This window comes from Lissotriton vulgaris, unplaced genomic scaffold (genome assembly GCF_964263255.1).
Source record: "Lissotriton vulgaris unplaced genomic scaffold, aLisVul1.2 SCAFFOLD_722, whole genome shotgun sequence".
NCBI lineage: Eukaryota > Metazoa > Chordata > Amphibia > Caudata > Salamandridae > Lissotriton > Lissotriton vulgaris.
The window spans coordinates 214,413-241,936 of NW_028247608.1; the positions used below are offsets into that span (position 1 = coordinate 214,413).

At 43.6% G+C, this 27,524-nt stretch overlaps 1 protein-coding gene across 3 annotated transcripts in view; it reads left to right on the forward strand.

Annotated features, from left to right (window-relative positions):
- The window catches only part of ZNF512B (zinc finger protein 512B), a 264,244-nt gene that overhangs the window by 204,878 nt on the left and 31,842 nt on the right, over positions 1–27,524 (forward strand). For 2 of the 3 annotated variants that reach the window (XM_086949746.1, XM_086949748.1), the window contains 5 exons: positions 1,265–1,375; positions 3,256–3,387; positions 11,156–11,280; positions 11,483–11,575; positions 15,895–15,993. In XM_086949746.1, the coding sequence (XP_086805872.1) occupies positions 1,265–1,375; positions 3,256–3,387; positions 11,156–11,280; positions 11,483–11,575; positions 15,895–15,993 (560 nt within the window). The remainder of the gene's footprint in view (positions 1–1,264; positions 1,376–3,255; positions 3,388–11,155; positions 11,281–11,482; positions 11,576–15,894; positions 15,994–27,524) is intronic. The other variant, XM_086949747.1, reaches the window with a different exon arrangement.

Below are 27,524 nucleotides of genomic sequence, written 5' to 3' on the forward strand. Positions count from 1 at the left end.
GCATCACTCAGCACCACCACAGCACCACTCAGCACCACCACAGCATCACTCAGCACCACCACAGCATCACTCAGCGCCACCTCAGCATCAATCTGCACAACCATTCAACAACAACTGGTTCAAATATGTTCTCTCAATGGTTCAAGCTTTATTACAAATGTCACAAAAAAGATGTTAATATTTTACTTCTGTTCTTGGATTTTGTTCACAATAAAATACACTGAACATAATCTTCACAAAAGTTATTTACAAAAGTTTAAGGTATTGCCATTATAAATTACAATCACTTTTATTTAAGTATTATTTAACAAAAATTAAAAGCCTTTGTTATTTGTAATATTAATACATGTAAGTCACGTAAATACAACACATATTGCATTACAAATGCTATAGGTGTCACATTTGCGAGAGTTATAACTATTGGCATTGTAAATGACAAAGCTATTAATTTCGCTATTTTCAAAAACAAAACCTAAATAAAAAATGTGTCATTTACAATACCAATAGCTCAAACTTTCCTAATACGAGACCTATTGCATTGCAAATGCTTGTTGAAATGGTGTGCACTTCCCTTGGGAAATAATATAGTGCAAGGATATTGGTCTCCAATTGAAAAATGCTCCAATATAAACATGTTGGGACTCAGAAAATTCTGACTAGCCTCTTAGACATTCTCTCTTTGTTGAAAGGTAGATCCATTCTCTTAGAAACAGACTATACTTTGTTAATACTACATTTAGAAACAAGCCAAACATAAAATCTGTGGAATTGTCTCACAAGCACAATCTATCATTGACAGCAATTCACAAACATAGAGTAGAAAACATCAGAGACACCATTACTAGAATCCTCTTAGATTTTACTAATGTGATCTAAATTCAGACATTCTGTGCACTGTCTGTCACGATTCTTGGTTCCCGGGGATTGGCCTATGTGCCGTGTTGGAAACCACAAGAATGCCCATTCTTTGCATTCATATTGCAAAGGTCTTTAAATAAGTCCCATTCAGTCCTTAGTAATGGAACTTCCCTTTTATGGCATTTCACACATTTGATGTTCAGATTTCTCTCATGACTACTAGAATAGTCCCTGTGAATTCAAGAACACTTTTTTATACCACACTGTTTGCCAGTATTTTGGGTAATTGGACAGCCCCCAATGGAAAAGATTAATCAAACATTAGGTGTTAAGCTAGATTTGAGATGTTACCTAGATTGAGCCAAGGAGAAGTAAAACACTTGTTTTGTCTCTTTTGCTGTTCCAGGCATGCAGGCTTCGATTTCAAAACAGACCGTATCAGATGGAAAGTTTCTTGCATTAGGCGGTGTTATCAGAATGCATCTTCCCGGGAAGCATAGAATGGATTCTGCTAGGGGTAAGGCAGCGGCTGCTGTGGCCGTATTAGGTAATATTCCAGTCTTGCAGAGATATTGTGTTGCTACATGGGCATAAGAACACACTTTCAGCAAACATAATGGATTCATATAGAAAGAAATTACAGGTAGATCAATCTGCCAAGCGGATCAATTCTGATTTGGCCTTCTCCTTAGCCCTTCCTACCATATAGTAGTTCTGATTTGTATTTTAATCTAGCAGTCACCATATCACGGACACCTCATGATGAAGATAGGAATAGTTGTTGTAATTGTAGGTCTCAGTCCTGAAAATCATCTTGGGGCAGGCATTCCAGTCTGCTATACTTCAGGAAAGTCTGATATTCTTAAAAACAGAACAGATATTTGTGCCAGGTAATGGAATATTGGAATGTGCCTGTCTGGAAGCCTTTAATGGGGCATGCCCCATTTGCTGTTCAACGAAGACATAATGGGTGTATAAAAAAAGATTGCAAATGCTTTCTACTTTGTTTTTTTGTAGGAATAAGGAAGTAAACTGTAAAAGTTGGAAATAGTGTTTTAGCTGTTAAAATTATTAAATATCATATGTTTTCCTACTTACAGCCAGTACTCTACAATCAGTCAGTGTTTTGATTACAATATGATTGTAATCTTATTATCTACTGCATGTAACACTCATTTCGTCAGTTAGTTTTGGTGTAAAAATTTAATTAAAGTCTTCTTACACTGTTGTTTTGTTACCAGAATCAACTCATCTGAAATTCTGCCATTATCCTATGTGATCAAGAAGAATACGTTTTGCATTTGGTGTATTCAGATTCACATTGAATCATGTGTATACTATCTGTTCCACATTCTTTTTAATTTTATTTACTAACACCCTTACATTGTAACATTTCTCCCAGGTAGCTATTGATTCAATTTCTGTTGACCATTCTTCTCTACCTGTGGTGGCCTACTCTACTTCCACCTCTTGGCTATAAATCTTCTAGCTTCCACAGTAATGAAATCAAGCTTATAGTGTTGTTCCTCGTGAGTTCATCTATTGACTATCTCAGCATCAGCAAAAGCCCTCTTTTGTTTCCTCTTTAATTTTCCATTCATGTTGGCCTTTCAAAGGTTTCACTGTCTGTAAAATAACTTCCCCTGCTTGGGAATTAAATATATTTACTACAGAATTGTTGCCTTCCCTGTGAACCACTGCTCCAAATACATTTAAAACGCATGTCCTGGAAATACACCTTTTTGGCTACTTTATAAATCTACATGAAATAAGATTTGTATACAATTATTTTCTGTGGAGTATCATGTGCAAGTGCCACTGTTGTCAAGCAATCTAATGACAGGTGTATTGTGTCTTTATGTTGCAAGAAAGCAGAAATTAACCTTGCAGACCAAGAGTTTATTTCATTGGAGGAAAAACTACTACCCACAGTTCTGCTGTATTACTTTTCTTTTTGTTCTGAAATGTGTGCTATGAGACTACTAGAAATGTGTTACATATTTTTCTTATGTATTATTATATTGACTCTCAATGCAAAATAGGTGCTCAGGAAGTGCAAGCTGACATCAAGACATCAAGTTTTGTTAATACATGAGTTCCCCTGCTGTATTCTCTTTTTGTGGAGCTATTGCTCACTGCTATATTCTAATTGCAATGATAATATCCCATGAAAGAGAAGGAAAGACATAGGCCTATGATCATCGTGACAATGAAGATATTCATGGTGAAATACTTCAATTACAAGTAGGTTCAGGCTTCCCAGTTACCATGAATCTGTCATGCTGCATTATCCCCAGTGGAGAGGGAAGATTTTCCCTGTGCCTCTTGACTTTTCTTTCACGTTTAATCCTAAAGGGTTCGTTAAGATAACCACAGAGTGCTTACCTTTCCATACAGGGCTTGTAAAAGCAGAGGAAAAAGGAAAATCTGGCAGACCCATGAAGTTTGAAGGCATTAGTCAGAGAGCAGAGATCCGGCGGAGGCCTTTGGGGCTGAGTACGAGAAGGGAAGTTGCAATATATACTCCAGGTAAGTAAACAGTGGAAGCCTTGTGCTCTCTTACTTGTGGGCATCACTTTCTCCTCCATAGAAATGGGCGTATATTGCTATGACAGACTCTAGGAATACTTCTGTGTTTAACCCTGCTATAAAACCTTCTGACATAACCAGAGTCCACTGTAATAAAAACATCAATGGAATCTCTCTCTGCATACTCGTAGATGCTGGTTTAGTGTTTGGCATACTGTGACTATGGCTCCTTTCTATTTTGGTTTTTGATATTGTGTAATGGGCGACTAAAATGCATGCAGCTCTCTCCTGCCCTCTTTCCCTAATTGAATGTGTGACTGCAAACACTTAATAAAATGCTCAAAGTAAAGAGAGATGTTCTCTTGATAGACACCTACAGTGACAAAAGTGGCTATGCTTTTCAGGGCCTGTCAGGGAATCCTTAGCTAAAATGCCAACATAAAAAAAATGCCTCTGCCTGTTCATTTAATATGTAAGACAGCTCCCTAGAAACAATTACTACTGAACTGTCATTCAAATTTAGGATTATTACTTTGAAAAATGCTTAGATGTAATACGCTAAGCTAATGTAACACAAAAGTATTTTCACATTTCTACAGTGCCATATAAAAATAGTAATGTTCTCTTTTGCTATGTGATTTATATTTGTAAAGAAGGTGGCATATTTCATTTTTGATGCTTCTCTTTATTCACTATTTGAGAAATTGTGGTATAAAGACTAAAATACTCCTGCCTTATACCTTCTTAGTGTTATAGAACTCATTGGTCAATTTCAGAATCCCAATTACTTACAGGGGCTGTACTTTATCCAAAAACATAAGGCCATAAGTTTTCAAACATCCAAATTAAATCGGTCCAGAAAAAATGATTCAAAAGATTTTCTTGTATCTCCTTTATTTTTATTTTCCAAAAGTTCTTGATTCCGCACAAATTCGTACAATCACATCCTCAGCCAACGCATTTCGTTCAAACATCGAACTTCCTCAGGACTGTAACATAGTACATGATAAATGTATTAAATATTTACACAACTATAAGCCTAAACACAAACAATTTTTAAAAGTGATTTTTATAAATACAGGCTACACCCTTCAACCAAAAAACCCAGCAAATGTGTGTCATGTTTATTTCCTAAAAAGATGATGACAACAGTTAAAAAACATAATATTACAGAGTCTTGAAAACAAAACTCAGCTCTATCTTTTCAAGACTCTATCTTTGTGTAAGTCTTTTGAATCATTGTTTCGGAACTGATTTAATTTGGGTACACCTCCATGTTTGAAAACCCTGTTGATCTGCTTTGCAGTGATATCTATGAGCGGCCGATACTAGCTGGGGTGTGCACCATACTTATTTTTTTAAGAACTGGGTAGGAGGTGCAAGTTTAAAATTACCTGACCTCATGAATGTTTGCGCAAAAATGTAATGTCATTGAGGGGTTCTATTAGTACACCAGTTAACACAGTCACTAGCAGAAAATTTTGATAATGCCAGGAAAAACTAAGAAATGGGTTATTGCATCACAGGATACTTTACACGTTTTAGTGTAATATGTAAAAACATCTGATCTTGCCTTTGACTGCAATCCTTAATTTGTAGAAAATAGGTCAGTATAGAAAAGACGCCATCCGATGACTTCAGTAAATCAATCAATGTTGTCTTTATGTTGCTTTACAGTTATATAACAAAACACATTAGATATATCATCATAAAAAAGTATTAATGTTTTAAGTTGGCGCTCTTGGTTCTGGTACTATCTCTCAGTTCTATGTCACCTTTGTTTTTCATCCATTGATCTGTGCATCAAACTAATATCTACCATGCACATTTAGTAGGAAGGAAAAAGGAATGCTGACTTATCTCATATAACCTGTCAACCTTACATCATAAGATCCTTTAACTGATTTGTATGAGCTTCAGTGTGGGCAGCAGCTACCCTTTGCATTTGTCATAAAGAATGAAAATTCAGTGTGCCTTTTCCTTCTCTTGTAGAGGCAAGTCCCATTTCCTTGCTTACCATGTATTCCCCTGCTTAACGCACATTGCATAAAGGTGTTTATTTGTGTAGGTAGATAAATGACCAGCAATGAATTACAGGACCTTTCCTTTGCTTTGATTTCGGCAACCTCCTGGTTTTCCAAAGTATAGTAAATTTGTTTATCTGAATGAGACTTCTAGCCACAGATTCCTTATAATAGAATATTCCCCAGGCGTCAGATTGGATGTGATGTGTGAGGTTCCAATATAAGTGGCACCCCAACGCGCTGGCTTCAGTTCTTTTATTTCTGCGCCATTTGCATGGATCTTCAAGAGCCACCTCAGTCATTTTTTGACTACTTTTTTTACTTTTTCTTGATCCTTTTTGAGCTGTAGCTAGAAACCTGTAGGGTTTGAACCCTGTGGAGCCTGTCACAGGCAGATGTCTGTGACAGTCCCCCCACCTGCTGTGGTTATGGTGACTGGAGCAGGGCCATGAGTCCAAGACCTGCCAAAACTGACATGAAATGAACCCCAAGGCAGTCCGGGAGTGGGACTTGCAGCTTCTGGTTGCTCGACATTGGACGACTCTGCACCTCTCTGGTTCCTGTACACATGAAATGTCTTGCACACCCTCCTGGCGGTAATTGTCGTAGTCTAAATCTTCGTAGGGTAAGAAGATGGGCAACAATTCAAAGCATTATTTGAATTCATCGTGAAGGTCCAAGTCATCGGACGCGACACAGGAACAACCCCACAAGTCTAGACCCTGCACCCACATTGCCCCTGAACAGCTTGAGTCCGCTCTGTGCCTCCCAGAAGTTCTCGGAGCCAACGTTACTCCCGCCCAACTGAAGGAATTCTATGAAGTTATGCACCCCATATTTGGTCAAGCCAAACCCTCTGGAGCACCTTAGGGCCCCATGGGATTGGAAAGGTGCCCCAACTGGATTCCCGTAGGCAGGTTCGCCCTCAGTGTGAGTTAAACCCTGTGGATCCAGACCGCCTCCGGTCACGAATCCATGACCTGCACCGGAGTCTGTCCCAGTGGCGCTGTTTCCAGACGCTTACCCCCTCATTAGTCCCAACACCGACATGGAACCGGATCAGCATCATCTGACGTTGCCTCCAGCACTGACCAGACCAAGACCCTCTGGAACAGAGACAGTGGCTCCCTTTTTTGATGGGACCTGTGGAAAATACGATTGGGGCTGATCTCAGGATCCTTATGGTTTCCTGACCCCCTCAAAGAGCCCTTGGATGAGCATAACTAGTATGAGGAACTGCCTGATGCCAGTGGTGTGGACATGTTACCAAATACTGGCCTAATCTGTCCTCCTAGTGTGGCTGCAGAGTAAGGCGCTTCATTTGCCATGGTGATGTGGAGGAAGGCCGAGGTTCTAGACCGTATGCTGGCATTGATGGCAGTCAAGATCGACCTCTTGACAGAGGTGATTCAACCCAGGGTAGCCCCAACGGAACCTTTTCTTCTCTTTAACAAAGCTCTCACTGACATCTTTCTTCGGGCCTGTGCCAATCCCTGCACAGGTCCGCTGCCACCACCCCACTCCTGGAGTTCTAGCTTTCCTCACTCAGCACCCCATCCTGGAGAGCCTGGTCATCCAGGCCTCCACTTCCACCGTTAACCCTGGCACATTCGCTTCCACACCTCCGGATAGGGAATCTCAAGAAGCTGAACACCTTTGTCAAGAGGATGTTCTCTTCCACCAGCCTTGCACTGCGGTCTGTGAACACTGTGTGCCTCTTGGGCTGGCACACCCATTCAGTATGGGACTTGCAAGTTCAGCCCATTGGTTTGGAGGAGGCTGAGCAATCCTGGCCCAGGCGTATGCCGATGACAGGAATGCAGCAAAGTTTACAATACGCTGCGGACTGTCCACAATAGACTCACTAGGTACAGCAATTACTTCATTGGTGGCACTTCGTCGCCACGCCTGGCTTAGGTCAGCTGACTACTCGGAGATGTCCATGCATCCCTTATTGAGATGCACTTCGATGTCACTTGCCTGTTTGGCGATAAGGCAAATGCAACACTTAAATACTTCAAAGACAGTAGGGCCACCGCCAGGTCATTTTGGCTCATCAACCTCAATCTTCCTTCCACTCATTCTGTGGCAACAGTAGGGGCAGCCAGCCTCATCTATTTTTACCCAGGCACCATGGCCAGCAGGATCTCCAGGCCTTTTGTGGCTGCAACCATGGCGCTTACAAGCCTTGTGGCACCCAATGTCAGATATTCCACCTGTCCACCACTGCCCCCGTGGACGCATCCTCCAAACCCCCTTAAAATGCTCTCCCAACATCAGAAGCAGCCGCTTGGCAGCAGGCTCAGGCACCACTTCCCCCACATGCAACCTTAACCTCGGAGAAATGGGTGCTCCAAATTGTTCAGTGGGGTTACACCCTTCCATTCACAGAAAGCACACCACCCTTTTCACTGTCCTCAGATCGGCTGATTGAGGACCATCTCTCCCTTCTGCATCTGGCAGTGCAGGCTCTTTTGGCCAAAGGATCCTTCAAGAGGGTGCTGACATCAGAAGTAGGTTGTGGTTGCTATCCCGCTATTTTCTGGTGCCGAAGAAGGATAAAGACCTCCACCCTATGTTGGACATGAGCACTCTCACTCCTGATAAAGGGAGAAACTAAAAATGCTCATGTTGGCTTAGGTCCTGTCTGCCCTCAATCCTGGAGACTGGATAGTAGCGTTGGACTTGCAGGATGCGTATTTCCACATCCCTGTTCTGCCAACCCACAGGCATTATGTTCAGTTCACGTTGAGCCGAAGCATTTTCAGTTTGGTGACCTCCCCTTTAGCCTTACTAGCGCCCCTTAAGTGTTCATCAAAGTGATAGTGGTGATTACAGCTTACCTGTGACGGTCAGGGGTTACAATCTTCCCTTTCCCTGACAACTGTTTGTTGAAGGAGGACTCACCCCAGGCAGTCGCAACCTACCTCCAAATTACAGCAAACTTTCTACATTCGCTGGGTTTCGCTATAAATGTGCTGAAGTCACATCTGACTCCATCGCAAATGCTTCCTTTCATCAGAGCCATTCTGGACACACTGCAGTTCCATGCCTATCCTCTAGAGCAGCGAGCACTGGATATTCAGGCTATGATTCCAATGTTTCAGCCTTTATCCTGGATTTCGGTGAGTCTGACACTGAGGTTGTTGGGTCTTCTGGCCTCCTACATCCTGTTAGTAAAGCATGCCTGCTGGCATATACAGTCTCTGCTGTAGGACCTTAAGGCCTAGTGGGCACAGCATCAAAGGAACCTCTATAACCTGGTACATCAAGGGAAGGCTAGTTCAGGTGTTCACGGACAACACCACTACCATGTGAAACTGCAACAAACAGGGCACAATGGTGTTGTGGACCCTGTGCCAGGAGACCCTACACCTCTGACATGGCTGGATCCCCAGTACATTTTCCTGTTCGTGCAGCACTTGGTGGAATCGTTAAGCCCCAGAGCGGACAAAATCAGCCGTCGACGCCTTGTAGATCAAGAATGGCGCCTTTACCTGCAGGTGGTACAAGGCCTCTTTCACAGCTGAGGAGAACCTTGTAGCACTGCAATGTGTTGGAGATTCCAAAGCTGCTCTTGCTCGGAGATGCAGTTTGTCTCTAGTGGTGCTCTAGGCTCCTGTACGCCTTCCCATTGATATCATTTCTGCCCTAAGTTCAGAAGAAGAACAGGATGGACCATGCCCAAGTCATCCAAGTGGATCTGGATCTGACATGGAGGGTATGGTATCCCGAACTCCCGAGCATGAGCATCAGTTCTCCTATCAGGCTGCCTCTTCTAAAGGATCTCCTGTCACAGTAACAGGGCAGAGTTTTGCACCCGAACCTGTGCATTCTCTGCCTTCATACATGGAGATTGAATGGCGGCAAATGAAAGTCTTTGATCTCCCTCCTGAAGACTGTTCACTCTGACATCCAGGCATCCATCTCCTAAGACTGTGTTTGCCTGCATTTGGGACAGGTTTGTGGCCTGGTGCACAGCAAAACATTTTGACCCTCTTGCTGCACCCTTGTATGAAGTGTTACTTTTTGTTCTATAATGTGTCCAGAAAGGCTTTGCCCTGGGCATTTTTAAGGGGTATCAGTTGGCCATCTCAGCTTTTTTGCAATTGCCGGATCAGCCCTCCCTGTTCAAGTCACCTGTTAGGATACGTTCCCTAAAAGTTCTTCGATATATGTTTTCCACAAAACCTTTCATTATGCCCCAATGGTAGCTTAATTTGGTTTTAATCTTCTTAACATGTTCATCCTTTGAACCCTTACATAACTGCCCTCTGAGACTTCTGACCATCACAACAGTCTTCTTGGTGGCCATCATATCAGCCAGGAGGCTTGGCGAACAACAGGCTCTTTCTGTCCAACCTCCTTACACCAATTTCTTCCCAGACAAACTGGTTCTCCGTACCCGTGCCTCTTTGCTGCCAAAAGTGGTGATGCCTTCTCACATTGGCCAGAGCAACATGCTGCTGACTTTCTTTCCCTCCAAAGAAGAAGAGAGAATCCATCAGTTGTACCCGAAAACACCATTGTTGTTCTACATTGGTCACACCAGAGAACACTGGGTCGTAGATCAGCTCTTTATTAGGTTCACCGGAGCGAAAAAGGGAAAAGTAGTGTAGAAATGGACTATCTTCAGATGGATTGTACTCTGCACTCAGATCTGCTTCACACTGGCCAAGAAGCAATGCCCTGAGGGCTCATTCCACCATAGTCAAAGCTGTGACACACTTTATTATCTCATGGAATCCCCATCCTGGACACCCTTCAGGCTGCTACATGGACATCCCTGCACATGTTTACAAAACACTACTGCCTTCACAGTCCGGTCCGGCATGATAGGCACTTTGCTCTTTCGGTCCTCCAGGACTTTTCCGTCCGAGCCAATACACAGACTCACAGACCCACCTCCGAGGAGGTATTGCTTTGGTATCTATTCTAATGTAAGGAATGAGCGTCTCGTCGTCTCTTTTAGATGAACAAGTTATTTACCTTAAGTAACTCCTTATCTGGTAAAGAATCTATCTAGCTGTGGATTCCTTACCGACCCTCTCATCCTCCATGATCTGTGAACCGGTTTTTCTACCTAAACTGGTCCTTAGTTTCTCCACACTGGTTGTTCAGCCCATCTGTTGTGGCTCTGTGTTTCTGGTGCAGAAAAAGTCCAGAAAAGAAACAGATGTCAAAGCGCAAAGGTGGATCCTATAATAGGCACCACTCACCTCACAACCGGTGCGGACGACGCCAATGCGAAGCCGATCAGCACCACTTACCAAAGTGTAGGAGTACTTCCCAAGATTTTCCGGATCCAGTCTGAAGCCTGGCGAATATTCTAATGTAAGGAATCAGTGGCTAGATAGAGTCTCTATCAGAAAAGGCATTACCAAAGGTACTTGATTTGTTTGTCTTTATACATATGCGTACATACATGTATGAGTTTGAACTTAAGGAACACGAGGGAGCCAGGTTAAGAACCCACAAACCCAAGAACTGCAATAAAACAACAGATGCAAAGAGGTATCTGTATCTTGCACATGCAGGTTTGACTATAGATTATCTTTGACTGTATGTCTTTGGGGATGTTAACACTGTTGACATGAAAGAGCCTGGCTGTCTACCAGCATCAAACTATTGTGATAAATAAAAGCTTAAACAATGACTCCTAATGCTGATTTAGATAGTTTTGTATTTATTAGGGTGCCTTTGCCTTGTTTTGATGGTCCTTGCTCCTATTTCTCTTGTACTAGGTAGCGTTGAGGACAAATGGCAGAGGGAGATTGCAGAGAAAGGGGAGGTACTCTGCTCCAATTGCAAGTGTGTGACCAGGAAAACCATTCTTGGACTTCGGAAGCACATGGATGTTTGTCAAAAAGTAGGCACACTAGATTTGGCAACGTAATTTACTTGTGTTCTAGCAGGAGATTGGTGGTGCATGTCTGGGTACACTGCATAGCTGGCGTAGTCCTGACTTGGGTTTGTGCTTATGGAATGTGAGATTCTTTTGCATGGTTTGTTCTCTTTATACCTCAGCCATTAAAGTTCTTAAAATAATATATTTGTTCTAAATTCTCTAGCTTCAGGACGCTTTGAAGTGTCAACACTGCAGGAAGCAGTTTAAGTCGAAGGCAGGACTGAGCTACCATACTATGGCCGAACACATCAACAAGGTGAGGAAAATCGAGGTTCACAATGTCATGCAAGGAAGTGCCTTACCAGGCTCTGAAATCAAAGGGGAAATGAGTGGTAGATAATAAGTCCTGGCACCTTGTAAAATGTGTAGTGTTAGCGCCCACATTCTTTGTCCCAGCTAAATAAATCCTCCAATATTGGGTCTTTCATAGATTCCATCCCCATCATCAAGCTGGGAGCCCCTCTGTGGACATAGTGAGCAGTACAGCTTTAAACATACATAGAAGGGTTTTAACGTCATCACAACAGTAGTTTATTCACATCATTATAAAATATCCAAAACTCAGCTAATCAGAGCAAAGCACAGTCTTCACCTCTCCTTACTCAGGCTATCCTTGTTCAGATTTCTACTGCACAGTGTGTGTGTGTGTGAAGGGAGTCCCCTTGAGCTCTGCTCAGTCAGTCACTTAAGTTGGTTTATTCATATTTCTCTCTGCATTTCTGAGGAAATTGGCACTGCCTCATCAGGTTGGTTACTTAGGCTAAATAGATCAGGCATGTCTGAATCTTCCATTAAAGGACTTTTTAGACCATGTGGAACATGTGGCAAAAGGATGCTACACTCTGAAGACCCTCACAAGAAATGAATATATTAACTTCATCTGGACCATAAGGTGAGGGATTGTAGAATAAGTCGAAAGGTTTCTACAAAAACTCTCAAAGATAGAATGGCAAGACTTTTACTGTGGCTTCAGACTATGAAATTAGAATATGTACAGACTTCTGAGAAAGAAGGGAAAGACTCCTTCTGATCAACAGGGAAATCACATACAAAGGCGCACTCATGCTGAACGTTCATCCAGGGTGATATCTAAGGTAAAACTTTGAGCCTCAGAATAGCCACCAAAACGACTTTAAAGAATCCACAATGGAGGATAGGTCAACTTCACATCAAGACACCATAAAAATGCTCACAAGCCTTCTGAGCCAGCCACTTCTAAGAAGAGGAAAATGATAATGAAGTCGTCAAATACACTCTCTTCATCTTCTTTCCTTCCTCCTGATGCAACTGTGCCTTTCTAAATTGCTCTTATATAAGTGATGCATTTGGTTCAATATAACACTGGCAAGAGTGCAGTTCAGTATATATTAGGCTCTGTTTTACAACAAAATCAATAAAAAAATAAAAATGAAACTCTCTTTAACTTGGCTGTCGATGACAATGTTACCAGCTTCATCGTCGTTTACACCATTGACTTCAGTGCCCAGGACACCATCATCAACAATGACACTGTCAACGAAAACACTCATCTTGACCCCCGCATCAGCAGAAATGACGACGACCCAGTTAACAAGAACACAGTCGATGACCACTTCAGATACAAATCCGTCCACAATATTTCACAAGACCATGTCATCTTCTGCACTGATGACAACAACATTGTCAGTGAGAATGGATATATTGACAACGCCCAAAAAAAACAAGAAAAACCCAGATTTTCAATAAGGGTATTTCAGTGACAATAATGCCAAAACACACCTCGGCCAGTAAGGTTTTGCCATTTCCACCGCAGCATCCTCTCAATACAGGAGTCTCAGAGAAAGAAGGGCCTTTCTGATTGGTATGCAGTTAAAAGTAAAATACCAGGACCCAGAAGAAGGAGAAGTATACGGGGAGCAGGTATTTTCCACAAATCAGAGCTACATAGAGAAGCCTGACATTAGAGACTCACCAGTCTTTTTACCTGCATCATGATAATGATGAGGGATGGCAATACGGATTAGACACATATGAACAAACAATGTGGGAGGAGATGATGCAGGTGCCCTTACCCATGGTCAAGGACCTGTGTCTTATGCTTACTTATTACTGTAAGGGCTTCCCAGGTCCATCTCCTCCTAATCCTAAAAGACAGCCATTGAAACCTACAACTCCGTTGGGTTCCAGAACACAAATGAGACCAACAACACCTTTCACGCTGGTGCATTTACCACAGAGATGATGTCCAGTAATTCCTTTGGCACCTCAACCCATTTTGCTACCCTCTCGAGATACAAATAATGATCAGGGGGAAGGGCAGTTACTTAATACTCCTCAGTACTCTGCCCCAGAATGAAACGACTACATTGGGGTGTTGGAGCTAAATTAAACCCAATTGGAAACTGTATTTCATTGTTGGGACAAAACAAAACTGAGCTGTTTGCTGCCAACCAAAATCGAAATGCCAGTACTTTGCCAGCAGGCCCTCCCACCAGGGTCGTGGAGGGGGATGCATTTTTGATTAATATGTAAGAGACCTGTGCATAAGCACTTTCTCTAATTTCTTTAATTCTCAAACTGTTACAGAAAATGAGAAGGGAACCATGTCTTCTCATTCTAATAGCACCATTGTGCCCAAAGCAGTACTGGTTCACCATCTTTCCTCTCTCGGAAAAGCCTTAAATACATTTGAGTCACTCCAGACCTTGCAGTCTTGATGCAATAAGCAGATACTCCATCCAGATCAATGCTTTCTCAATTTTTCAGTTTGAAACCTGGAGACAATCGATTTCAACTACCAGACATTCCAGAGGACTATAAAGAAATCTTGTCCAGAGGGATATCTACTCATAAAACGTACAAAATAATATTGAAACGTTTTTTTATCTGGTGTACTGAGCATTATTTGTTTCGTATATCTCTTAACTTCCTCAACCAACATTACCGTATTCTAGCATTTAACAAGGTACGTCTGAGTTACAGTCAGGGTTTATTGTGGCTGTCATTTTATGTATGAAAAGTACACAGAGCTAACCATCCCTTTGACCTTTAAAGACTTGTTCAAGAGTTTCTTAGGAGTCTCTTTAGAGTCTTCACACCAATAATACATTCGCTACATCTATGGCAGCTAAGGAAGATACTTGTGTGCATACATAGGGCTCAAGTAAAGATTCTCTCCTGGAAGTAGTTCTTTTAGCCCTAACACCAGCTAGAAGAGTCAGTGAAATTCAAGCCTTTACAATGAAAGAACCATTCCTCCAGTTCAGAGAGGACGGAGTCATCATAGGGACAAACCTGCATTTTATACGTAAAGTACCATCTGTTTTTCCTCTCAATGAGCCAGAGATTTTCAAAACATATTTTCATACCCCAAGTTCTGTGGCAGAAAGAGCATTTCATACTTTGATGTAAAAAAAAATGTTTGTGTTGAAATTTTGAAGTTTTTATTTTGACACAATCAAGCAATTAGGAAGCCTGGCCAACCACTTGTGGCATAATGTCACCCACAAAAAGAACAGTCCTTTGCCGAAACAAGTTGTCTTCAGCTATAGAATTTTGTCATAAAGAAGAAGGTCATCCTCGTCAAGAGAAAGTGAAAGTCTATTTAAAAAAACATGTCTACATCTACAGCCCATTTCTCCTGTGAGTCCATTGTGTGTATATGTGCATGGCAATAGCATGGAAAAACAGGCAACATTACTATATAGATTCAACAGTGCAAAGATCTGTATCAATAGGGCAAGTGGTTTTGTGTCATCTAGTTCAATAAAGTAGGCTTGTTTAGCCTTTGTTACCCTCCAACCAGTGTATAATGCTGAGTTTGAATTAATACTTGCAATTCTGATTCAATTATGTAAATCTCTGAACGATCCAATATATTCAAAAACAGATTCTTACCTGTAATTGAAGTTCTCCAGTATTGGTTTCTTTCTTACTTTCACAGTGGCATTCCCTCTACCCCAACTCAGGCTCACCTGTATACAATAATTAGTTTAACATTTGAGTTTCCAAATCATAACTATGGTGGCCTGGGTGGCAAGAGATGACGTCTTTGCGTTGTTCTGATTAGCTGGGTTTTGGATCTTTAATAATGATGTGAATGCTGCTGTTGTAATTGTGTTAAAGCCTTTCTCTATATGTTAGCATTGTAATACTTAAAATGTTCACAATGAGACTCCCAGGTCAGTAGTGGGGATGAATCAAGGGCGTTAATCTTTTGGGTAAATCATCCTCTTCAAATCAAGGCCACAGGCAGAATAATGCAAAACCAGCTATTCTGCTGCTTGTCAGGTTTGTTGGAATAATGCATAGAATGCCTGCCTCATAAGAAATGAGCCAAGGTAATTTGTCTTCTTGTGATTGGCCTGGCCTGGCCCTTCCTTCTCAAATCTGGTTACACTGCTTTATATTCACTGTACTGGAAGCTGTTCACTCAACAAGGATGAGTAGCTGGTTCATAAGGAGTCTCTCACCGTTCTTGTCACGTAGTAGCGTACCCACATTCTTTAGCAAATTAACGTTCAATGGGCGGTGCAGTCGTTGAGCATTTCTCATTTAGCACATCTTTAGTTAATTTTCTTTCTTTTCTTTTAAAAGCCAGATGTCATGCACGCTGAGGGTCTCAGTGAAAATGAAGAGCGGGAAAGACTAAGGAAAGTCCTAAAGCAATTGGGAAAACTGAAATGTCCGATTGAGGTATGTATGATTTTTGACCACTGGAGTCTTAGGAGTGTTCTGCAGAAATGTTTTAATGGCAGGAGCTGTGAGGTAAATTCATTTTTGGGAATCAAGAGGGTGTGCTGATGAAGTCCTTTTAAACGTTGAATGTGGATTTCCCAATGGTCCATGAAATAATGAATGGCCTCCTATTTCCCAAATGTTTTTTAAGCCCTACTGATCTTAGATGATCTTAGTTCCCTTAAAAAGAACCTTGCGATCTAAAATAGTTTCAGATACTATGCACACTTGTTATACTTTTTTTATAATGTTTTAAAATGTGGGTGTTCTGTATGGCATGCCCAAAATCCAAGTTTCGTATTACCTCAAACAGCCCACCCCATCTCACCTTTTGATTGTCTTGTCGATTTTAAAGAAAGTCTGATGTAGAGCCAACCAACATTTAAAAACATCTAAGGATGAAAATTCAGAGTCTGATAAGGAACTGGGCGATTTGGTTTGGGAAGAGAAAAACACGGAGTAAAATGCACATCATTTTTAAATTGTGACGGGTTCAGGCAGAAATGTGCATCCTGTGGCTTGAAAAATACTCTCCAAGTTGTATGCAGGTTGTGGAAAGTGTTTCTTTAAACCTAGAAGCCCAGCGTGGTAACTTGAACTTATTAAGGTCTTAGTACTGCTGCATGTGCACACCATAGAGGGTTTCTTAAACAAGACATTGCTGATCAGCAAACTAAACCCAAAAAAAATGTACTGTGGCATCTTGCCTTTCATCCAGGGTTGAGAGCTGGAAAGAGGTTGATATGGGATGATGCAAAACAGTTAAAGAGAGGGTGATTGATTCAGATCATCAATTGAAACATCAATTGAAAATAAAATTTAGCTATATACCATGTGGCATTGTGAAAAAACTCCAGATAAAATTTCACATATTTGCCTTCAAGGCAAAAGGCAAAAAAAAACACAATTCCAATGAGAGTCCAATTTGCCTAACACCTTAAAGCACAAATACACTGCAGATTCCCTACCCATGCTACTGGCAGATAAAAAAAGAACTTGGATAACCCTGAGTACAAAACACTCCACAACTCAGTCAACCTTAGGCTTTAAAGCCATAAACATGTCTTGTGTGCTTGAGATCTAGAGTAGGTGATGATATGTTTCGTTCTGCAGATACACAGCAGAAAACACTTTTAGTACCTCAAAGATTCTATCTTGGGATCTTCATAAACCTTTAAAATAATCCTTGTGGACAAGATGATTCCATAAAACACTTCAATAGTTATACTTCAAAATAATTTTTATTTATTTTGTAAATATATGTTCTTGGCTTGTGTAGCTGTAGATACAAATGCTCTGCATACTGCCTTTTAGTGTTGGGTTCTGACATGTGTAACTTGTTTTTAGGTCTCGCCTAGCATTGCAGCGCGCAAGCGCTGCTCGCGTGGCAAGACATATTGTTAAAGAGGTGATTTTAGAAGGGGTGTTGAAGCCCCGCTTCTCTTTTTCATTGGCTGGCGCCACCAGTTCTGCTAAACGGTGGCCTGCCATTAGAAATTAGCTTTTTTTGGTGCCGCCCTTTACTCTTTTCGTCCAGCCGATTCGGACTGGATCTTCTGCTTTGGAGCTGTCTCTAACTCATTTCTTATCTTTACGGGGGGCATCTGTTTCTGATTAGCAGTATCAGGTTACTTGTCTTGGTTTAGTTTCAAGTCCAAGTCTTCGCTTCAGTGTAATGTTTAACAATCGTGCCTAGAAGCCACCATCACACTTTCGCTGTGCGTAGGCGAAACAACAATCACCCCGCAGTCTCATGCAAACACCTCTTGTGTTCCAGGAGACGCTGTCTGTTACAAAAATCTTCCTCTACAGTCAGAGCCATCCAAACCGAACATATTCCACCAATATGTTATATGTTATGATGGTGATTTATATAGCGCGCGGCTACTCGGGCAGAGTGTCCCGGCGCTGTACAGATCTGTAGAGGGAGTCGGAGCAGAACCAAAGCACACTACTGGCCGAAAAGCCAGGTCTTAAGGCCTTTCCTGAAAGACAGGAGATTGACTGTTGTTCTCAGTGAAAGGGGGAGCTTATTCCAGAGCTGCGGGGCACAAGCCCTGTAAGATCGACCTTCAATGCGTGCGTGCTTCACAGCTGGAACGACAGCTAGGGCTTGAGTGGCTGAACGTAAAGGTCTAGCAGGATGATAGAACTGAACATGTTTCCTAAGATAGACTGCACCAGTACCATGCAAGGATTTAAAAGTCAAGGTCAGAGTCTTGAAGATGATACGCTTCCTCACCGGGAGCCAGTGAAGAGAATCAAGGAGGGTCGAGGTATGAGACCTGCGGCTCAGGCCAAAAATGGCCCTCGCGGCAGAGTTCTGTACACTCTGTAAGCGAGCTAGGAGGTACTCTGGGAGACCTAAATAGAGCGCATTGGCGCAATCGAGCCTGGATCCAATCATTGCTTGTACAGTAATTCTCCTATGACAGTGCGACAGTAATGGGAGGAATTTCCTGAGTGTTCGTAGTAGACCAAAACATTGGCCGACTAGAGTAAGGATCTGGGGTTTGAAGGTAAGACCATTGTCAAATTTGACACCCAGATTCTTGGCGACCGCAGTAGGGGAAGAAGGAGGATGCATAGCTGCCGGCCACCAAGATTTCCATTGGGTATCAGGAGAGCAGCCAATGGACCCGCCTATGTCCCGAAGCGTGGCGCCTACACCTTTAGCTTCCAATGTCTGTAATCTGGCTCTCACAATTCCCGACATCTTCTGCTTAAGGCACTGTACCTAACAAAAATTGAAATAAATGTAGGAGATCGTCAGAGGTTAATTATTAGAAAAACGCAGGCTGTGCGAGAACGGCCTAAAATTAAAACACAAGTGAGCTCGTGCGGTTATTACTCCGTAAAAAGTAAAAGCTCAGGTACAGAGTTTCTGATTATTTGTCCATGATTCAACAGAGGGTTTTTTTTCTGAAGCTTGACTTGTTATTTTGTTGTCCTTTGTGAATACAGTAATAATGTTCATCTCTGATTTATCTGAGGTCAACACGCGGGCTTAGGTTGCCAATGACCTTTCAATTAGAGTTTCTGTTTACATTACATGCAGGTTTTGGTTAGAGCCCAGGAAAGGTTGTCCACTTGACAAATGTTATAAGTAGGGTTGCACTCTAAAGGTTCGTACCAGCCGGGCCTATATTTTCAAGTCCAGGCAGGTAGAAATATTGCGGAAAAAATTGTAATCCAGTATTTTTACTCTCCTGAGGAGCTGCACATCTCTCTCCGTGTTAATGCAAGAGTGCAAATCGCAGATTTCCGATCCCTCGCGCTGAAATGCCTGGGCTGTCTGAAGGTGTGTCACATGCCCCGTTGGTCCCTTGAAAACAATTAAGATGGGCACAGTATTAGTGGCAAATGCACTTCTCTCGAGTAGAGTTTGTAAACGTGTTATTAGCACATTGAAATTTAGGCTTGCTTTCTAACTTTAAAGCAATGTTTTCCCAGCTATATCAGAGCCAGAATGTCAACTTGTTTTAGGTAAAGTTTTGGTCACTTCTTCATTATGATCTCGTGTTTAACGAAAAAAAGTAAGGCCATCTTCATTGAAGAGCAGAGATTAGAGCCAGAGCTGCCGACTTTGGAACTGGGGAACCATGTTCTGGCATCTGGTCACCGGTCTGTGAATCTAGGCGAACCACTTAATATTTCTGTGCCTGAAAATTGAAAAATTAATCTGACCTCATGTGATGTAACGAGTGCCCATGTAAAGCGCTCAAGTACCTTCAGGTGGAGTTTGCGCTATATAAATCTGCAATGTTCGCGCTAACTATTGAGAAAATGCTGATTCTTGCAGTGAATGTATATATTCCGAAAGCTTTAGGCTCCTATGACAGCTGCCCTCCAAGGCACAAAGCTGCAAAGAAGTTAATATACTCTGCACATGTTTCAGAGCAACAGGTGGTACTGGCTGCTTGCATTCCTGACTTCTCAAGCTGGTGGCCCCTGGCATTCTGGGATTTACACGACCTCCCCCATACTTTCAGATGGTGAGTCTATATATCATCATTATCAACACCCACCGCCTGAGGATGATGTTGGAAAGTGCAGCACTTACCATCAGCATCCCCAAGCTCACAATGGAAGTGCATCGGGTCAAGGTCTCCAGTATATGTGTTCTTGATGCAAAATTAGCTCAGGAGGCTGAGCATGTGTTGCAGACGTGTGTAACTCCTCAGTTTCAACTTTATAATGTCACGACATTCTTCCACTCCTCTTGACTTTTACAGTGAGCACCTTGAGCTTAGTAATTAAAATATCCCTCTCAGCATATGTGCGCCACGACTCAGTGTGACAGTTGCCGGATGTGTCAGATAGTCAGCCAGACCTACAGCGTCAGTGTGCCTGCATGTGTGATCACGTTCTTCCATGCACCCGTGTGCCTCTATGTATTAGTGTGTCTGTCTCACGGGGTGCGTGTGTTTCTGATTGTGTGCATGCATGTGTGCCCGTTTTTAGTGCAGTTTCTATGTATGTCTGTATGCGTGGGTCAACAGGGGGTAAAATACATTGTCATTTACAACTCCATTACTTGATTAATGCTTCACGAAGGGGGGAAAAACCAATAACATTTTCAATGCCAATAGCTCAAAACAATGTCATTGGGAGACCTATTGCATTGTAAATGCTTGTTCTTCAAAGATGTCTCGCTCGTCATGATGTGCAGTGACTCCTTCTATGACTGATAATGCGCATGAGCATTGGCCCCATTGTTAGATTGATTTCTTCTCTCGACTGGGTCAGGCATGTATCGCCAGGGCTCTGAGTTGATATCACTTGTTGCTCTTCGTCGGGGCCTCTTGAGTCCTCTTTTTCCAATAGCTTTGAACAATTGTTTCTGCATTGCGTTTCTTTTCATCTGTGTTGTGGACTTATATCAGATCCATATCTTTGGGTTCGTCAATGCCCCTCTCAGGCCTGTTCCTTCAGGTTTCATGCTCGACAATGTGAGCAACATGATGGAAAAAATGCCTTTTCATTACTGTTCACAGGGCACTCCAAGAACTCACGTGCAAATCAACAGGCGGTTTGCAACGTCTGCTTATTTTCGGAGCATAACAAGACCTCCTGCTATGCATACTTCGCCTTGCGGCCCAAAGAGACTGTCCAGAACCGTTGAGACCGTCATCTTGCTCGGTTTGCCATGGAACAAAACAACAGCGAGACAAGGATATTCTCAACATCTTCGGGAATCATGTCAAAAAAGGGGTGGAAGCTGAGGCAGATGTCGAACATGCTGCAGCCTTCAGCCCAGAACCCATGTTGCCATTGAACTCTGAGACAACAGACTCATAGCCCACTCCATACCAACAGCAGAAAACAGCAACCTTCAGTACCAGTTCCCATTATCAGGAAAAATCTAAAAGTCAAAATCACGGACAAAGCAATGTGAACTCTCCAGTTTCGAACGCCCGTGCAACTTTTTGTCGCTTACAATTTTGTGGCAGAACCAAAGCCACCTCCTTAGGGGCCTTTACCTCCTTACAGAGGCAACAGCCTCAAGCCTCCCGGGGTTATTCCAAGTGTGCATATAGGGCAGTGCATAATTTGAGCCAGTGGTTGCCAGAGGGATGCACCAGCACTTATTTTTGGGTAGTGGCACTTAATTTCTGACACCAGACATTTCCCGAGATCAACAGAGGAAAAAAAAAGCAAAATGCAAAGACTGAGGAAAAGAAATATGTTAAGTCCATCACCAAGAGAGAAAGCAGAAACTTGTAAGAGTGAGATAACGGGGCAGGGAGTGCCTGGCTGCAAATTAAAGAGGTCAGAGGTGGACTCAGGACTGCTCACCCTTGCTATTTGTCTCTGACATTTCATATAGCGCCAGGACTGAGTGTCTGAGCAGCGCTTTGGGCACCAGCACTTATTATTTTACAGAAAAAGGCACATATACAGGGGGAACAATTCCAAGGGCCGGGCAGATGTGGAAGGAAGCTGCCCCCACCAAACAGTAACTCTCTCTCCTTTCCTCTCGATTACACAACACCAGCGGAGGAATGCCTGCAGGGGTTTCTCGCTCAATAACAAAACATCACCAAAATCCAATGCCTTCTGTCCATTGTAGAACAGGGTTACTGCCTGGCACTCTGCGCACCACCGCCAAATTTTCCCCCAACCTCGCAAACACACCCTCTCACCTCTCACCAGAACAACAGTGACTTGTCCAGAAGGAATTAGACATGCTGTTACTCAAGGGGGCCGTAGGGGTCTACTCCCTTTACTTTCTGATCCGCAAGAAAGACAGGTCCATCAGGCCCATACTAGAACTCTGGTCCCTCAACAAGTACATCCTATGGGAGCATTTCCACATGGTCAGGCTCCAGGATGTCATTCCACTATTACAGCAAGGTGACTCGACCTAAAGGACACCTATATTCGTATCCCGAGCCACCCTGTACATTGGCTCTACCTCAGGCTTCTGGTAAGTGTGCTAAGCAATAAACAATGTTCACAAGGAACTTATTCGGAGAACATTATAGACTTATGCAAGACTATCATATCTTGCTTGAGTTAATCAAAAAACCTAAAACAGATGATTGAATGTAAAATCTTTCAAATTAATCGTAATTTTTAGAGATTTTATAAAGCCCACATGACAATCTACTGGTCTTGCTCACTTCAGCCGAAGTAAGTGCATTTTATTTCATAATCACAGAATTTGCACAAAGGTCTCCTGCGCGTAGGCGGTCCAGGTCTGGCTCGCCTACGACGGCAAGAGGTCGGGACTCGACGTCGTCTCGTCGACGGTCGCCGCCGAGAGGCTCGGAGTCAAGGTCGCCATCGAGAGGTGGCATGACGTCGACGTCGAACCGGCCAGCAGAGGTTTCGACGTCGAAGAGCTCCAGTCATTTGGCGTCGAGGCATACGACGCAGAGAAGACCATCGCCGCCGAGGCGCACGCCGTCGAAGCATAAGAGACCATCACCGTCGAGGAGGTCGTCACCGAGGAAGTCGCCTCCGAGGAAGTCGCCGCCGAGAAGGTCGCCGCCGAGGAGGTCGCCGCCGAGGAGGTCGCCGTCGAGGTCGCCAACTAAGAGGCCTAGAACGGTGTCTAAAGACCGGTCTAACATTGTTACTGTGTTCTCTGGGAGTTCCTCTTCCTTCCCTGGGCTACATATTGTGCAGGTCTCTTCAGAGCCCTCGAGAGCACCTTCCCCATTTCAGCCAACGACTAATATCTCGCCAAGATGGCTGGGAGATATTAAGGAGTGGAAGATAAGGAGAATTAATCTGTCAAGGTCTTCTTCCAGGTCACCCGTTCCTACAAGACCTGCATCAAGATCAAGATCGCCCCCAAGACAGGTGGTGCACTCTCCAAGGAGACGTGAGCGTACTCCTCCAAGAAAGACTCCATCAGTAAGGAGGCGGCCTTCACCTTCTCCTCGATCATCACGTCGTCACTCTTCGAGGAGGCGCAGCCCTAGATCTTCGACAAAGTCTACACATTCGAAGAGGGACTATTGTCCGACACTGTCATCAACTCCTCCGAGTAGGATATCACCGATTGATGATGTGATTACCTTTAATGAAGTTCTCTGCCGAGGAGCTGCCAAACTTAATATCAAAATGGCGGTCTCTACCACCAAGACAACGATAATTTTCGAAACTTTACATCAAAAGCTATCTTCAAGGCTTTTACTTCCTTTGGTACCAGGTCTATTGGAGTCTGTGGAGCACAAGTTCTTAACTCCAGCGGCGTTGGGAGCGGTCCCTTCTCAGATCGCTAAGAAATATAAAGCTCCGGACAATGATCCGTTCTTTCTGAGGGCTGAGCCAAACCTGATTCTGTGATTGTTTCAGTGGCACGTAAAAATCAAACAGGAGCGGCGTCACTTGTGCCTCCTGATAAAGACAGTAAAGCTATGGACTCAGTAGGGAAGAGAATGTGTGCCACCTCTGCTTCCTACATGAAAGTCACCAGCGCCTCCGCTTTGCTGGGTCGCTATGACCGCTCGCTATGGGACTCCATGTCTCGTTTCGCAGAAAAACTTCCTAAAGAAGACAAACACGATTTTCTTGAGATCTTACACGAAGGTGGGCTAGTGGCTAACCAGGTGATTAGTGCAGCCGCTGATGCTTCTGATCTATCTACGCATGGACTCTGCGCTAGGCGCTCAGCTTGTTTGAGGCTCACGGGTCTTAAGCCTGAAGCACAACACCGGATACTTAATCTGCCTTTTAACGGAACATCGCTCTTCGGATCTCATGCTGGCGATGAGATGTCGCGAATGAAGACGGAACTCGATACAGTGAGGGCTGTTGGTCTTGAAAAACGAAAGGACTTTAAGAAAAAATACTGTCCTTACGATCGGAGACAGAACCAGCAGAGGGTTCAAACCCCTCAATGGTCGTCACAGCAAAATCAGGGAAGATCTCAGTTCTCCCAGCGTCGCCCTGGTAGAGGAAGAGGTGGCATCTCCAGACAGTCTGCACCTGGTAACAAGCAGCAGCAACAAAAACAGTGAGTCTTTGTTTCCCCTGGGCCCGTAACCCACTCCGGTGGGGGGAAGGGTTTGTTTTTGCCTGGCTAGAGTGGACAAACATCACAATAGACAAATGGGTTCTGAATATTGTAAGGAATGGATATACCATCAGATTCAAGTCCCCTCCACCTTCCGTTCCTCCTCAAAAGACTGTGATCCATCGTATTCATCTTTTGAGACAAGAGGTGTCTGCTTTACTCCTAAAGAATGCCATCGAGGAGGTTCCAAGAAACCAGCGTCAACAAGGCATTTACTCCCGATATTTTCTAGTTCCAAAGAAAGGTCCAAACAAGGAGTTCAGGCCCATACTAGATCTCAGACGTCTCAACAAAGTCATTCGGCGAGAAAAGTTCAGAATGCTGGCGTTACATCAAATAATTCCACTTCTGCATCAAGGGGACTCGATGTGTTCCATAGATCTTCAAGATGCTTATTTTCGCATCCCCATCGCCCCAAAGCATCGGAAGTTTCTAAGGTTTTGCATCCAAACAAGCCACTTCCAATTCACAGCTAAAGTCAGCTCCTCGTACTTTTTCAAAATGCATGGCAGTAGTAACGGCTTTCCCGAGGAAGAGACAAATTTTCGTCTATCCTTACCTAGACGATTGGCTTCTAAAGAGTGCGTCTCCGATTCTGCTACAGCAACACCTCAGGTTCTGCATACACCAGCTGCGGAGACTCGGCCTGCACGTGAACTTCAAAAAATCTATCCTCAATCCAACGCAGAGGATACATTACCTGGGCGCACTTCTGGATTCAAAGGACGCAAAAGCGTATCCTTTCGGAGGAGAGACTATCCTCCATTCTCCTCAAGTGTCAAACTTTACTGAAGCCTCCTCGACCCACTGCCAGGCAGATCTCGTCTCTTCTAAGGTTGATGGCGTCTTGTATTTTCCTCGTTCCAAACGCCAGGCTGCACATGAGAACTCTGCAGCAGTCCCTGGAGGACCAGTGGTCCCAGTTTTCCAATCGTTGGGAGGACAAACTGTCACTACTCCTGTCAGTGCAAATCTCCATCTGGTGGTGGATGCAGCGGAGTCATCTGGTAGTGGGAGTTCCTTTCCAAGAGGACATGCCCAGACAATCGCTGGTGACAGATGCGTCCCTTCTGGGATGGGGCGCTCATCTGGGGTCTCTTCAAATTCAAGGAGTGTGGCCAGAAAAGGAAAGGCTGTATCATATAAACATGCTGGAACTCAGAGCTGTCCACCCAGCTCTCAAAGCTTTCTTTCCTGCGATCAAAACATCCTCCCTGCTTGTTTAAACGGACAACACAACAACAATGTACTATCTGAACAAGCAGGGCGGAACGAGATCCAGACCTCTGTCGCCGGAAGCGCAAGCAATCTGGAAGTGGCTTCTGGCTCGAGACATGAAAATATCCGCGGTGCATCTGCCGGGTGTCCTCAACGTCCAAGCAGACGACTTAAGCAGGCACTTCGCAGAAGCACACGACTGGGTCTTAAAAGAAGAAGTGGTAAGAGACATCTTCCAGGCCTGGGGCATTCCAGAAATCGATCTCTTTGCGGATGCCGAAAACGCAAAATGCCATGTCTTCGCGTCCAGATACCCACAACGAGGGTCCAAGGGGAATGCGCTGTGGATAGACTGGTTAAAGACATTACTCTACGCTTTTCCACCGGTTCCACTCATTCCCTTGGAGATCAAGAAGTTGTACAAGTCCAAGACAGACATGATCCTGGTGGCTCCAGATTGGCCTCGCCAATGGTGGTACCCGGATCTCCTGTACCTGTCCAAAGTACCGCACAGGAGGCTGCCTTGCCATCCGGATCTGCTGTCCAGAGCGAACGGCAGGGTGTTCCATCCCAACTACCGTCCCTGAAGCTAGCAGTGTGGCTCCTGAGTTCGTCCAATACGGACATTTAGGTCTCTCGCAGGATTGTATGCACATTTTAAGAGAGGCGAGAAGAGCTTCTACAAGAAAGTCGTACGCTTTCAAGTGGAAGCGTTTTTTCATGTGGTGCACTGCTGAAAGTCATGACCCTATTCGAGGTCAAGAACAGGTGGCCAAAGCAGGTTTACAGTATTCTTCTATAAAGGTCCATCTGGCAGCAATAACAGCATATCGAAAGTACCCCACTCATGTGTCTTTCTTTCAAATGCCAGTTGTAAAGGATTTTCTGGAGGGTCTCAAGAAAGCTTATCCACCGGTGAGGTCTCCCTCTCCTTCTTGGGAGCTTAATGTGGTTTTGTCCAAATTGATGGGTCCTCCATTCGAACCTATTCATAAGGCGTCCCTTCAACATCTGTCGTGGAAGGTGGCCTTCCTGGTAGCTATCACTTCTGCGCGCAGGGTGAGCAAGATTCAAGCTTTTTGTTCTACAGAACCTTATCTCGTTTTCCATGCGAATAGATTGGTGCTTCGGACTCATCCGAGATTCCTTCCAAAGGTGGTCTCCGATTTTCACATTAACCAGTCAGTTACACTGCCTACGTTCTTTGCTAACCCGAACACTCCAGCTGAGAAAGCTCTACACTCTTTGGATTTAAAAAGAGTTCTGAAATGTTATCTTGATAAAACCAAGAGTGTTCGAAAGTCTGATCATTTGTTTGTGAACTACGGCCCTCTGAATACAGGCTTGCCTGCATCTAAGACGTCCATTTCTAGATGGATTGTGTCATGTATTATGTTATCTTATCAGTCGGCACGGAAGCAGCTCCCGGGCAAACCTAGAGAGCACTCCACTAGAGGAAAAGCTGCTACGATAGCAATGCTTAAAAATGTTCCTATGCATGAAATTTGTAAGGCAGCTACGTGGCGTTCGGTTCATACCTTTGCACGCATTTACTGTCTAAATTCTGATACTCAGGCGGATGCTCAGGTTGGTCAAGCATCCCTGAGGAATTTGTTTGGGTAATATTTATTAGGATACTGTTTAGAGGGACTGATATTCGTCCGCAGGGTATGGGATGGGCTTGCTATTCTATTCAGTGCTTATGACTATTGATGAGTATCCCCTGGAAGAGAAGGATAAG